The sequence below is a fragment of the Rhyacophila brunnea genome, unplaced genomic scaffold, assembly GCF_057557595.1.
Source record: "Rhyacophila brunnea isolate RB1 unplaced genomic scaffold, BYU_Rbru_1.0 scaffold_6, whole genome shotgun sequence".
NCBI lineage: Eukaryota > Metazoa > Arthropoda > Insecta > Trichoptera > Rhyacophilidae > Rhyacophila > Rhyacophila brunnea.
The window spans coordinates 34,311,393-34,327,202 of record NW_028233276.1 but is presented as its reverse complement, the minus strand read 5'-3'; the positions used below and the strand labels follow the sequence as shown (position 1 = coordinate 34,327,202).

The following is a 15,810-nucleotide window of genomic DNA, read 5'->3' as shown; positions in this document are numbered from 1 at the left end:
CAAATAGTTTTCATTTGATTGTTTTAATTCTCTTACAAAATAATGTACATACATTTTGATGTCTATATAATTAAAGTCTCCTGAATGCGGCCTTTCAATATGAAAAGGTTCCCCTCCCCACCCCTGCACTAAATTTTACAAACAGTTCAATAATGAATCAAAAGACGCAACACAGTTAACACGCTAAAGGATCTCACGATTTGTCAATATCAATGACATAATAATTTAGGTGCTGAGAATTGAATAAATACAAGTGCACCAGTGCCCAAGTTGGTAAATCAGGTGTTGAAATTAAATACAGTGGAACCGCCATTTTATCAGCCCAGAATTCACATTTTCTAGTTTTTTCGTACTGTAGTTTGCGTAGTGCCGTTTCATTTTAGTACATTTACCTGGTTTTACGTTTTTATTTTCTGCAATTTCTGTCTAGGCAATTAAAAATTCAATGAAACGCATGGTAATAATTGAAATGAATATTGAGGTGCACGCATGTACATTACTATTTATAGTTACGTCTGCAGTGCCCATGGTCATGGTTTACACAATACTATCTTTTATTTTAGCCAATTAGGAGTGGCCACACAGTATTGTTTATCATTCTGCGTTTCAGCTCAAATATTATGGTCCCTTGTTGACTAGTATCATGTACAAGACAAAACCTTAGAATCAATTTATAATATTGAAAAGAGTTTTACACAAACAAGTTAAAAATATGCACAAAACCAGTTTGTGTGATTTTTTTAATAAAAAATAAACTTGATTTTTCAATACATCTTATTTACATTTTCCCTTGTTTACATTTTTGTCAGTCTCTTCAAAATTGGAAAACCGGGAACTGGAAATTCAACAAGTTTACTGTTTTGACCATTCTGTAAATGAAATATTTTGTTGTTTTATTATACTTTTTAAATGTCGGCGAGAACACCAATTAAGTACTTAGACACTTAACTAGTGTCATAAACGTAATCCAATCTCGGCGGCGTCTTGCCCAGTCGGATTTTATTGCTTAGGGTCAAAAATGTTTTTAAACGATCGACACATTAACAGTTTTAAAAAAAATTTTGATGATATTTTTGCTCGGTATATCTAATAAGTAGCTCGTTATAAAAGTGAATAAATGTATGGAGAAAATCATAAACTAAAATGTCAACGAATGTTTCCTCATTATATCCGAGATCTCGCTATTTCCGTGATCGTAATAACTGAGTTCGACTGTATTATCTTTCATACAAATCAGTGTTACATCAAACCAATGTTTGAATCCTGTGTTGTACATAAAAATTGTGAAAACTGTTCCTACCTCATTTTTTTAATAATTATGTCACTTGTATTCATTTAATTCTCAGCACCCCAATTGTAGTTTTCATTATCCGAGAAAACTGAATACCCATGTTCATGATTTATATAAATGAGATTTTTTTAAATATCAACAAGCTATCGGCTGATTTCATGAGCAAAAGATTGATAGAACTTTAGTTTAGAATTACAATACAATATATTTATTATCGTCGAGTTGTTTAAACCTCCTATCTGACAACATTGTCAAAATGGTTTTTTTAATGTTCACTATGTATGTATTCCTATATATAGTTTAGTGCAGCGGTCCCCAACCTTTTGGACAAAAAAAAAAGACCTTAAAGATCTTTAAGAACTTAAAAAGATCGTGGCTAGGCGATGCGCGGATTGTGCAAATGACGCGTGCCGAACGAAATATAATTTGTCATAAAAATTCAACATGAGTCTATTTAATGTTATATTACTAATAATAATAGTATATTCATTAACATGTTTTCTTTTTCAAGTACATACGTAAAGTTTTTTAGTCATCTTTGATTTAAAAATTAATTCATCCGACGCCATGACAAAACAAATCGATGTGCGCACACCTCGACTGTCAGTCTCCGATTGGCGACGAGTGCGAAATTTTGTCGCACCTACTGTTGAAAATCATTTGCCGTTTCACTGAAATACGCTCTTAATAATGAATGCATACGTTGTACCTAGTACGTTCTTGACCAGCTCATGGCAACGTGATGTATTACCGAAGAAGCGCAAAATGCTTCCTTGTTTTTTCCCACTCATTGGGGTTATTTTATTTGAATCTAAAACAAAACAAGAAATAAGATAGTTATCAAACTCCAGTTCTTTGATGCCATTAAATATCACTGTGAACAGAAAAAAAAATTATAAATTATAATAAATAAATAAAAATATCACTAGTCACGGTTTACAACATAGTCATTTTTCTATCTAATTTAATTCTTTGCAGTCTGTACTTGCACTTTCATACTATTAATGATTTAAAAATAAAAGCTACAAGGTGCACCTATTGAACTGGCATCTTTGCCGGTATATGAGGTGCGGTTGGTTGGAAAGGGAAACTGTGGTTTGGTTAAATGCCCAAACTTAGGCTTCTTGGGCTTAGACAAATGTGGTTAATTTAATTATATTTAACTTAGATTCATAAAAAATTGCAATTTTATCCAATTTAGAGTTATAGAAATCAAAATCGTTTTTTTTTCAAATCTAGTGACTATCTCTAAGACTAGACTCTAAATAAAAAAATCAAAAAAAAAAAAACAAATGCTCCCTACGTTCTTACCGCCACACAATTTATAATTCACTCACATAAGAAAAGAATCGTATTGAATGAACAGTATGAATAGCGTTGGCGAAAATTCACTTGAATTACAGCCCGACCCATTCACACGGCGACGATTCGTCTTTTTTTCAGGATCGTGATTCATAACGAATCGTTATTTTTTTAAGTGGCTTAAGAACTCCTACGAGCGAGGTCACGCGCGCCTACAGCTTTACGAATCGTGAAAAATGAAGAATCCGTCTGAAAGCGACATTCGGTTTTGTCAACACATCACGAATGCGGAATAAGGTAAAAAGACGGATCCGTCATTGAAAACATATGGAGATATATGATTGAGTTCACACTATTAGTTTTATGTGATTTGTCTTTCGTCGTGTTTGTGTCCGATTTTCTCAAACCCTTTCCCAATCTTTGAAGAAGATGATGGAAGCAGCTATGGACATCCGAAAATAATTGAAGATTTTTGACTCGTCTCGACGTAACTGGCTCATTAGCATCGAAAGGTTCGTACATCTGGATGAGGTCATTGTCTCAAAAGTGGTTGCACCCAGTGTCTTCTGGTTTTCCTCCAATAGGAACGGCGATGATAACAATACAAAATCATGAGAACATTGACATCCATCTTGTTGAAAGGTAGTATAAACACTGGACTCTTCGTGTACTCTTTCGGCTGATAGAAGACATCGTCACATTCGTTTTTGAGAAATCGTATATAATCCATGATCCAGTTTAAAACGAAACGCCGTGTGAACATTATATTCGTTATTGACGAATCGTGATTAATTACGATTCATCAAAGACGGACCGCCGGGTGAACGGGGTAAGTCCAGTAAAACAAAACAATCGAACTAGAATCTTTATTCGCTGAACAATTTGGCTGTTAACGGCACAAACACTATTGGCAGACTGAGGAATTGGTCACGTTGTTTTGAACAGCATGTAAAAAAAAAGAATCAATGACCACTCACAATAAAACAATATGCCAAAAGTATGGTGAAGAAATATGAAGCTAGAAAACATGAAAAAATCGAGTGTTTCTACTTTAGTGGTGTGTCGACATCGGCCGTTTCCAAGAATTACAAATATTAATATCAATGTGTTGATATTTGCATTTTATTTTACCTCAAACAGCAAACTTTATTCAATTCATTTCTTCTCCCATTAAGTGCCGGGAGGTTTTGTATGGCGGCAAGTATGTCTCATTATTGGACCAGTATTCTTCTGAATTTTAGATTATTCAAAACAAACGCCCGAGACTGGCACTCTGTCTTCAAAGACAGGTGAATAAGTCCGCGTTTTTTATATAGCCGGCACTGTACGCCCAGCCATATCCACGGACTAGTTCGCTTTGGCACAGAACCGGACACATTGAATATGGACTGACGATGTAATAAGGCTACAATTGCAAAAAAAATATAAGAATATACTTACTGAAACTTTTTAATAAATACGAAAATTTCAAATATATTCAAATTACTCTACAGACCAACAAAATTCTCTCACGGAGCACCGGTTGGGGACCGCTGCTTTTGTGAATACTCAATATTCTACATAGCACCAAAATAAAAAAAATAATTAAAATATAGAACACCCCAATACTTCAAATTTAATGTACGCAGTCATTACATTGGTCATTACATCAGAGCATTACAAACACTCGATGTAGCAACATGTCCTCTAATTTTGATAAATCAAGTTATTTAAAGACTTAAACTAAAAAAATTAATGTTCATCTCCATTTTTGTCATATTGGAGGTTTCAACAGGTCAATGACAGTATTATACAGAAACAAATATAACATCATATAGGAAAATATTTATATTCAAGTGAAATAAACTGCATCATATCGAATCATGATTTTAGATATTATGAGTCACTTAGTCGCTAAACCCGCTCTGGAGGTGTTTTTGAGTTTCGATTAAATCACGAAAAACTGTTTTTTGCATTTACGATGATGTTGACGCTAGTAGTGGTGAAGTTTGTATAGCAATTTAAACGTATGCTAAAAATCATGATTTGAATCACGTCTGATTGATCAGTATATTATGTAGAGCGGATTTAATAACCTGTTATTTGTCTTAGAGCAGATTTGGTGATTAAGCGACTCATATTTTTAATTGAATACAAAATTTAGCTTTCAATATATTGTACGACAACATCTTTTTGGCTATGTGTGAAAACTGTGAACTAACATGCTCCGCCCATTTTTACCCGGAATTCCATTATAAACTAACAAGCTCCTCCCATTTAGTAGACAGCAGCGCCTAGAAACATAGCCAAGAAGATGTTGTCGTACAATAGTTAAGGTATTTAGAGCCAAAAGTTTTAGGTTGCAAAGTGTACTTTTCAATAAAATGTTACATATGCATGTGTTCTTTGTCCTTTTCTTTCTATTTCAGATAAGATGCATCATCGTCTAGTTCAATCAATCGAGTATCTACTAGACATAAATATTTTTAATCACATTCAAATAAAATAAAATATATATTTTATTACAAGTGATAATTGCCAGTTTTTCCAACTATGACTGACAAAAATGTGACAGACAGGGTAACAAAATAAGCCAACTGGCAGAAAAAAATACTAGACTTGCCCGGCATTGAAATAATGTTTAGAACACCGGTTCCTTTTTAAAAACGAGTTGTAAATTTTAAACATCATTTTCACGAGATCAAAGAGTGAAGAAGATTAACAAATAAGTCATACAGTAAAACCACGTTAATAAGATACATACACGGATAATTCGAAATTTCCGCAAAAAAAAATCCCTTGAACATTATTTTCATATGAAACCATACCTTTAATTCGAATTTCGTAATTCAAAATGGTTCCTGAAGTCCCAGCATACAAAAATATTCAACAAATCGTAAGAAAGTACACTATTTCATGAGCCAGTCATTGAAAATTGTGACAGATTTTTCTTAAAACATCATAATTACTTATTTTAAGAAGGTAATATAAATAATCCTGACCTTTTATGACCCATTAACACACACAGAATCGGAAATTTCGTAGGCACATACATCTATGATCGTAAATGAAATTAATGAAAATCAAAAAAAAAAAAAAATTTCTTTTCTCCCATACATTTCATATTTCGTAATTCGATTTTTTTTTCGATTTTCGGTCACATGGAATTCGTATTAACTTGTTTTACTGTATGTATAACTAAAAATAAAATGTACAAATTTGGTCATCGCATTTTGTATGATACATTTATTTTATTGTTAAATGTGCTGTTTTAACACTGGATTTAATGCCATATGCCAGAAGCAAATTTCGCATGCTAGACTGATATCTGTCCATTCAAATGCTAGATTCCGCAAAATAAATGCCAAGTTGGTAACGCTGATGACTGATATTTGACCTTCAAAAGCATTGTTGTTCAGGTTGTTAAAAAAATCTGTTATTCAAAGTCTTTTGAAATGAGTGGAAACGCACAACACCACTCCACTCGTCCCAGTTCACTCCATATCCATACCGGAGTCGTTCATGTAGGAGTCGAGTTCTTTGTCGAGCTGTGATCGACTGCCTGACATGTATTGGTCCAATTGTTCATCCAATTCCTCCTTCGTCGGTTGCTTTTGATTTGAATCCCTATACATTCCTGCGAATAACAAAAATATTGTTACAGTTACAATTAATAAGATACATTTTCATCCATTCATTCAGACGGCAGTTTATCAATGACAAACAACAAACTGTAATTAAAACACTATGCCAAAAAAATACAAAATCACACCAGTCAAACTTGGTATACCAATCCGCAGATAACATCTTGTTTCATTAAAAATTTTGTTAATAAAATTTCATTCCTTCCTTTCTTCCTCCCCATGGAACTGTCTACAAAATACATACACAAACACATTCGGTATTTATGTACATATAATCAGGAGAGTAATAATTTTTAAGTTTTTTAATATGTATTATCTTTTTGTTTATTATTCATACAGCTAATTTCGTTTGCAATATATTTTAATAACATTATTTATAAATAGTTTACTGAATTATCAATTTGGTAACCAAATTGAATCTGCAAATATGCCACCAAAATAAACCATTATGGAGCATGTAGTAACACATGTGTTAGTGGCGATTTATGTGCAATAAAGCATTTCGTGTTCGAATCACAGTGAGGTCACAATACATTTAAGTGATTCTCCCAAAACCCAAGATTTTCTATTATTGTTTCTTTTCTACTACAACTACACTACTGTCGTTGCCCTCCATGCACTGTTGTAATATTTTAAAAAATATTTATGTAACATTCAAGAAGAGAGAATGAATATTGCATACTGTGATATTGTATGGCTTTGTAGAAAAATTGTACATATTTTGCAACATTATTTGGTGACATAAACAATTAGTATGTATTAGATAGGTACATGTATTGAAAAAATTATTCTAGTAACACTAAGAAAGTGCTTCTTCTAAAAATTAGACCGTGTACAAAAACACCAGTGTTAAATAAATGTTCAAGTGAGTAGATAACTCTCAAGTTACATGTAAATAAAATATATTTGAATAATCATTACCTCCTCGAGCGCCCCGTCCTCTCCCTCTTCCCCTCCCTCTGCCAGCAAACGTTCCTCCTGCTCCTCTTCCTGCGTTTCCACCACTCTGACTTCTACATATTAGACAGCAAATAATAATTCTTCATTTCATTTATTCAAAAAAGAAACAATCATGAACACACATAATTAAATTTGGAACAAAGTCTGGCCAGTGTATTTTACCAATTAAGCTAATGGTGCCTAAGTACTGTACGAAAACATCTTCATGGCTACGTTTCCAGGCGCTATTGTTTACTAAGTGGGAGGAGCTTATAATGGAATTGCGTTTAAAAATAGGCGGAGCATGTTAGTTCACAGTTTTAACACGTAGCCAAGAAAATGTTTTCGTACAGTAATAATCAACACAGGAAAAACGGTATCCAAGATCCCTGGAAAAGGTTGGTAGATATCAACAAGTTACTAATACTAAAGGTCAAATTAATTGCGATTAATTTTGGTTGGAAAATATTGGAAATATTGCTGGTGTTTGATTTACCTCACTATGCCTCTTCCTCTAGAGCCTCTTCCCCTTCTGTAATAGTTTCCATTTCGCTGTCCACCCTTCGGAGATACCTCGCCGAACGAATTCGATGGGCTGGGAACAATACAACAAATTCTTAGTTTTTTTAAATAAAATTGGGTTGCATTTACAACTATAATGATATCATGCCGGTTATCGCATGATTTACAAAGTTCTTGGTGGATGAGTGCTTCTAAAGCTGGAGCGTGTGGACACCGTTAGTGAAAGGTTTTAGCAGCATTCTAGGATGCCAGAATCAATTGTCTTGAAGAAAAAGCAGGCCAGGATGAGACTCTTGAGGCTACCATAGCATGTGGCCAAGCTAGGTCGAACATTGCACCTTCACCTTAAATGTGATGAGAGACTATACCGCTATATGGTCTCTGCAGTACACAAAATTGTTGTTTTAAAAAATATTCAGTGTACTGTCCGGCAAGAAGACCTAGGCAATAACCGGAAGTCGCTGGAGTTGAAGTGCGATTAATTAAATAGGAGGGGCTTGTTAGTTCACAGTTTTAACACGTGGACAACTTGTCGATAACCGGAAGTCGTTGCAGTCGAAGTGCGGTTAAAAGTAGGAGGGGCTTATTATTATTAGTTCACAGTTTTAACACGTTGACAAGAAGATCTTGTTCGACAGTAGTGAATTTCACTTCACCTTCAGCACACCTGTAGGTACAATGAAAAAAGGGTTGAATAACCTTGTTCTAGGAAATCTCAATATCATTTGATAACATGTAAAAATCTTGGAAAACTAATGAAATAATTTTTGGGGTTTAAGATTTCTCAAAGGGAAAAAGTTGAGTCATTTTTCTTGGCGACTTATAAATAATTCTAATCATTAAATAGTTAAGTAATCACCTTCGATTGCCTTCCGAGTTGGTTATGGACCTGCTCCGCCTCCTGACTGGCCACGGTTTCCTCAATTGTGTGTATGCGTATGTCTGTTGTGAAAACTGTCTGTTTCGTTTTAACGGTGGAGTGTTTCCGTTTTGATTTATGCTCCGCATATTTCCTCTTCTTGGCGGAGTAGTGTACCGACCAATTTTACCAATACGCTGCTTCAAAGGTCTCTGATGATAAAATAAAATTAAACAACTTTTTCTATTTAATGTTTATGAGTAATTCCCAATTTTTTTCATTTCATTAAAATGTATGTAATTATAGTCCCACCATTATGTTGTTGAAAAAAAAGATACAATTTATATTCCCTTTTGCAACAAAAAAAGTTGTGTTGAATAACACAATATTATGTTGTATATATCGCACCGTGAGTGTAAAACCAACGCATCTGCAAAAGACATATTTTGGATATATTAGGGTTTGAAGTCTTCATTTTGTTAGGAGAAATAGATTTTCTAAAAAAAAAACATAATATTTGGTTTATACCTACATTATATTGCATGTTCTTTCAGTTACTTCACTTTTACATGACCAGGTTCAGGACTTCTGCAGTTGTTTTGCATTTAATCTCGAAATTGAAAAACTTGCAGATACGTTGGTTTTACACTCACCGTGCGAATTATGTTCTGGTATAGTAGTTAACGGTGGTAGGTACAGGCTCAATATTATGATGTCACATGTAACTTTTGAAATAATCACGAAGAGACATTTCGCGTGTCTAGGACGTGTTTTCTGGATGCCGCCAGGGAGTGCGACACATTGTGCCCTTGTGGCACAACCTCAAGGGTTCCGTTCCGTCACCGTGGCCTGCCCTTCCTCACTCTGCAGCGGTGCTACAAAAGCGATCTCCGTGCTGCAGGTTTGGCATGACGGGAGGTGCGAGAGTTGACGATGGAGGGAAGTGGCGCTAACTTGTGTTTGGCCTATGCCCCAATGCTGGGGCGTGACATGGTGAAAGAAAGAAGACATGTTTCTTGATTGGGGCTGCACATACGCGCCTAGATGCTGAGAGAGAGAGACAGAAATATGTTTTATCGGATTTTGCATGCGCTTAGATGCATTTTTACATCACTTTTTTTAAGTTACTTGTAAAAGAAGATTTAGGTAGGCATTTCAATTTAATCAACAACTCGGTTTAAGTTTAAAGCATAGAAATTCACATATTATCTTTTTTTCATTTTTGTGCGTGACCATGAATGTCATAATATGGATCAAGTGATACGACAAGGTGACGCGGGCATCTTCACAGTTAATTTGAAAATGACTCACATAATCTGGACAGTGCAATAAAAATAGGAATCGTTAATACTTCCCATTCAAATCTCAGTGAAATCAAATTACATTACAACTGAACGTAGACGATTTTTATATTTTCAAGACTCAATTCCTATGGAGCCTATGGTGTGAACTACCAAAATTCATCCCGTTATCAACCTGTTCGACATGCCTGGTACGTGACTTTCTACTTGTCCATCATTCAATTAAAGAACTGTTTTTTATATTTTTAAGGAAGTTATTCGTTGTATATTTATTAAATTATTAGCAAGTGCAAGTACGTTGTAACATACATTTGGAGAGATTCTGACACCGGTTAGTAATTAAGGTAAATTATTAATACTGTAATTTTAAATACAAAAGCTGATTGCCAATACAATAACGCAATTTAGAGAGCGTTTCATTAAGAATTGTATGAACAGCTGGTTAATTTGGTCACTATCAGACACACATAGTTTAGCAGTCAGAGCCCAGGGGGCGCAGGTGCGAATCTCGATGGGTGTCGTATTTTTTCTGGTGGTTATATATTTCTCACAGGTGTTTTCAAATTATGTATATTCAAATAAGGATTTTGTCAGCCTATTTCAGAAAACAAATAGCTTAACATAATGATGCTAAAATATGAGGATATTAAAGTAACTCTTGTATTGTACAGACACCAGTGAAACTTTCTATATCAGTGCGTCCGTCATTGTACTTTGTGAATGTTTAGTGAAGTAGATTGTATCTCACAAGCACTTTACCACCAATCGGGTGGGTGTAGACTAGCAATTATTATTTCTCCATAACCCATCAGGAAACCATCACTGGAATCATCGCCGAATAAAGTAGCCGAAGAATGCGTTGTCTTTGATTTGTAGTATGTGCCTGTATTTATGAGGTTTTCTTCATAAATAAATGGAATACGTTTAGACAATCATAATATAATGAACGTAAAAACGTTTCAATGATTTATAGCCAAGCACCGGTTAAATGAAATAATATGCACTTTATTTGACTCGAATATTAGTCAAGAAAGACGTTGTTTACACTAGTTGTGTAACAAATTAGTTGAAATATTCAGCTACAAGCGTTTGGCATTGGCCACATCATTGTATACATAGATGACACATTGAAAGGGGAGAGTGGCACAAGCTATAAGATGATTTTTAAATGGAATATTGCATACTCGGTCTATGTACTATAACTAAATAGTCTTTTTCTTCTAATATTTTGGGATTTATTACCTTTTGAAGAGCCATGGCAGCTTGCACAACTGGTGTCATTCCTAACCTATCTAGTAGTCTTCTGTTTCTGAGATTTGCTGCATTTAGATTGGGCGGATTTTGACCGGACCTCGTCCTTTGAGCGGGCAACGTAGGTCGCACATGTTGTAGTATCGTAAAGCGTTCGCTCAGCGTCAGATTTGTGGTGTTTGTAACAAATATCTTGTCGATTACCATTATGACAGCGGTGCTTCGCACTTAGAATATAGGAATTCTGCAACATAAAACATAAAAATATCAATGAAAATCCTTGATTACATACATATAATACATTCTTCTACAATTGTCCACGCAATCTACCTTTCAAAAAACGTAAATATTTTGTATATTGTAAAATGACATCTACTTGGCGGCACTAATGTCGCGTATGACATTATAAAACAATTCATAGTATAACTCACATGTCAACCGGTTTTATAAATAGTCGGAAAATTATATTGTTGTGATTTTCATGAAAAACCAGCATAATAATCGTATTCTATATTAGAAATACTACTCGAAATATATTTCGGCACCTCGTAAAATGCTATTTGGATTTGGAATCGAAATATTGTGCAGTTTTGCCAACACAAGTAAATAGTCAAAATAGCGTACTTTACAATACTACGCGAATAAAAATGTCGCCATACCATCAAGGTTACTTGAACAACAAACGTAAAATTAATCAACATAATAATTATAGTACAGGTACGAATAAGCAGATTAATAAAATGTAATCACCCGTGATTGAAATAATAAAATAATAATTAGCACGATGGAGCGGTTACCACGTTGGCCTATAATGTCGTGGGCATAGACTAATATACTTTTAGTCGTGGTTCCGAGCTCGAACCCGGTTCTAGCAAAATTCTTTTTAGGATCGAAAATGGTAGTAATATAAAAATGTCAGCGTACGAACAGCGGCGATTTTCTTAGACCCAATTGTTTCTTTAGGCAATCGATTCATCAACGAATTTATAAGGCGCCCTCAATAACCAAAATTTAAAAAAGTGTATTTCTCAAAAAAAGAGTAGGAAAGTAGGAAAGTACTTATTATCACCTTATTAAATATATTAAATTTTTATTTCTATTTAAATGTTGTGATTCTGAGAAATAAATACCTAAATTGAATTTTTCTTCGGTACCTACGTTGGTAGTTGGAATTTATGGTTTGTTGGTATTCATCTTATTGTGGGAGACCTCAAACTTAGTCAGTGCGTCGGGCATACACGTTTCTAAACCGCGACCGCATACCATCCAAGCCAATGTGTAGGTACCTAATTAATCTACGTGCCGAAAAAAATGCTGGTCGACACAATAATATGATATAGGTACCTACCACGGAAAGATATGTAAACAGTAGGTAACATAGGTAACCCATAATATAACATTTTTTAATAAATACCCCCCCTACTGTGCCTAAAACGCAAAGTGTTCAATCAGTGTTTGCTTCCCGTAATCACATATTATGTGTGTGAAACATGGATAATTTAGTAAAAGAGAGATCTTAGAGAGAAACTTAGAGTAGCACAACGTGGTATGGAGAGGTGCATGCCATGCTGGGCATAACGCGAAAAGACAAAAAGAGGAATGAGTGAATAAGAAACCAGACAAGGGTTTGCGATGTATTAGAGTTCTCTAAAAACCTCAAATGGAAATGAGCTGGACACATAGCTAAAAGAAGGGACAATCGTTCGACAAATTTGGTCATCCAGTAGTATCTATTAGCTACAAAACGTCCGCAAGGTAGACCTAGAGACCTCTGGGTCGATGAAATAATAAAGTTCTGCGGAAGTACGTGGCAACGCAACGCACAGGACCGAGACAAGTGGATTCAGCTTGGAGAGGCCTTCAATGGATAGATTCAGGCTGATGATAATGATGAAATAAATAAATCACAGACCACAGATCATAATAATTATTAATAATATTACAATTATTTATCGAGAGGTTTTTATTTATAAATCGTTAGCCAACATTAAAAACCAAGATAACACATTAAGCGCCTAGTTAAGGGGCGGCTGAAGAGCTCCGTATTCAAATATAATTTAGTATGAAATCGACCTCGGCGTCGTACGCACGTTAATTTAAATCGATCTTTTGGCAAAAATCACTAATCATCGGAGATTTTATTTAAAAAAAAACATTATTATTACTATTGTCGACCTTCTACATTATTATTATTGTGGACAATCTTACATTATTATTTGATAAACACCACCTGCACGTGTCCGCTGATCAGAAAACAGGGCTGTCAAAATAATATAATATTTGTAAAATGTTAATTTCATCATAGTTTTTAATCAAACCTGTGCAAGTACATACTGATAACTTGGGTGGATATCGTGGCAAACATACTATTGATATATCTACGGGTATATTATTATTATAACCCAATTCAAATTGAACATAGGTTGATACTCAAATACTATTATAGTATCTATGATTTCGAGAAAATAATACGATGGAATATATTATATAATCCATTTTGGTTGCCAGTTTTTACTGCGATGAATCACTGTGTTCCTTACTGTCTGTTTTTATTCGTAGGTTTGTTTACTATGTACACCGAGAAATTTCCATTAATAATATCGGAAATGAGTTGGAATATAATGCAACCAAAACTGGAAAAATTCTATTATGGGTGTTTACTTTTTGAATTAGTTGACCCCAGAAAAACAGGTACATGCCACTACGTGAACCACAGTGGATATTATGCCGGGTCCAAATTGGCAACATGTTGCCGGCAACCCCGTTAAATTTTACGATAATTATGATAATTATCGTAAAAATTTTTAAGCCATTATGATAATTATCGTAAAATTTATCGAGGTTGTCGCGCGACATTGTTTTGCGCCAGTGTGGACCCGGCATTAGATGCACAAAACTTAAATAAAATATATTATAAATTAAATTTAAAAAGTACAATATAATTAATTGCGTCGGCAGCCCTGTCAGACACTTTTTCTAGCGACAGTCATTTTTTATAGTCATTTTTTATATGCCCCAGTCCTATGGATTAATAAAAAATAATGTGTCTAGTGACTGTATGTTAATAATTATTTTTAGGCACTCTTAATATAATATATAATTTCGCCCATTGGCTTTACCTACCACTTGTTTCACTAGTATAAAAGTGAAGTTGCGCAGGCAATAAAAAGTCACTTTCTTTTTATAGGCAGACAGTAAATTCTACGTTTTAAAAAATATGCATTAGAATTAAACAATACCTATTATTTTTAATATGTAGGTCCTAAACATTACAAATAAGCACTATTCATTAGTAATGTTTTTTGGATAGCACATGAAATAAAAATGTAGGTTGATATGTATGTCAACATCCTTCGTATGTTTAGTTGTCGGACAATTTCAGGTTAAAAAGTTATTAATATATTATTAAGTTTATATCGTGGCCAACACATAATCAAAAAAGTTATCATATCTATCATATCAGTTGCAATACTTCCCACCAAAGAACTGATAAACATATTGAATTTAGTAACATTAAATGTTATTAGTAAATTTATTAGAAAATAAATTTTATTAGAAAGTACTATTTTTTGGTCACCCCATAGCTTCACTTCACAAGCTTCACTTGTAGGGAGTTTATTGAGACAAACATTAGCGGCAACCTTTTTATATTAACTAGTAGACCAGTTATTATGGACCACATGTAAAAAAAATCATATTTTCAATTCTCAAGGCCGATTCTGTAGAGCGTCCTCTTAAGAGCCCGATGAACAGGACAAGGTCATTCATAGTTCATTCAGAGAATGATCTCAGAGTTGAAAGGACGTCATTTTAATTCAGTCTAACCTCAAAAACCTCTAACCATCGGGGATTTATTTTAAGAAACGCAATAATTATTAATTACAATTCTCGGGCGAATGAATATTATTATTATTATTCCCTTGAAACATAACATGTATGCGACTTAACCTGAAGCCAGCCGAACGAATACAGGGCTGTCAAAATAATATCAATCTAATTTTACGTTTTAAAAAGTTACAAATTTAAAGTTAAAAATAGCTTACTGAACAGATGGAATAATTACATAATTCCAAGCGTCAAACGGCATACAACATTTATCTAAAATAATTATGAAAAGACTGGCTGATTATTGTTCTTATTTTTTTGCTTATCAAAATATTTCACATATTATCTGATGATGTGTATTTTGGATATATCGTAATATGTATCTTGTCTCATTAAAATTGATATTAAGTTGATATAGCATAGGAAAATCTGTAAATCATTAAAATGTTAATTTTGTTATAGTTTTTAATTAAACCTGTACAATTACATATTAGATTTAAACACTGTTGTACTATGTAACTTTTATAATATCAGTGGGTCTATTCTATACATATCGAACACTAAATTGATAAATAGTATCAAGCTTAGGGTAGGTTTGTATCAAAATATTAGCACTTATTGTAACAATTACACGAAGTTGGATTTTATTGTTGCAATAAGTGCTATATTTTAACACAGCACCTATCTTGCTGCTGTTAAAATATTGCACTTATTGCAACAATAAAAACCAGCTTCGTGTAATTGTTACAATAAGTGCTAATATTTTGATACAAACCTACCCTAAGTTTGATAATATTTATCACTTTATCACTTTAGCGGTCGATAAGCATAGAATAGACCCACTGATATCCTTACGTGAGATGGGCAAGATAAAAAATAAAACTGTAGGATGTCTGC

General features: G+C 33.9%; 1 protein-coding gene across 1 annotated transcript; it reads right to left on the bottom strand.

Moving 5' to 3' along the window:
* Window positions 1-4,998: 4,998 nt before the first annotated feature.
* On the bottom strand, window positions 4,999-11,662 carry LOC147065601 (uncharacterized). Its single transcript, XM_085956494.1, has 6 exons — window positions 11,520-11,662; window positions 11,080-11,332; window positions 8,537-8,748; window positions 7,652-7,750; window positions 7,138-7,229; window positions 4,999-6,209 (listed from the first exon to the last, which is right to left on the bottom strand). The coding sequence occupies exons 2-6, from the start codon at window positions 11,293-11,295 to the stop codon at window positions 6,067-6,069; spliced, it is 762 nt and encodes a 253-aa protein (XP_085812620.1). The 5' UTR covers window positions 11,296-11,332; window positions 11,520-11,662; the 3' UTR covers window positions 4,999-6,066.
* Window positions 11,663-15,810: the final 4,148 nt, after the last annotated feature.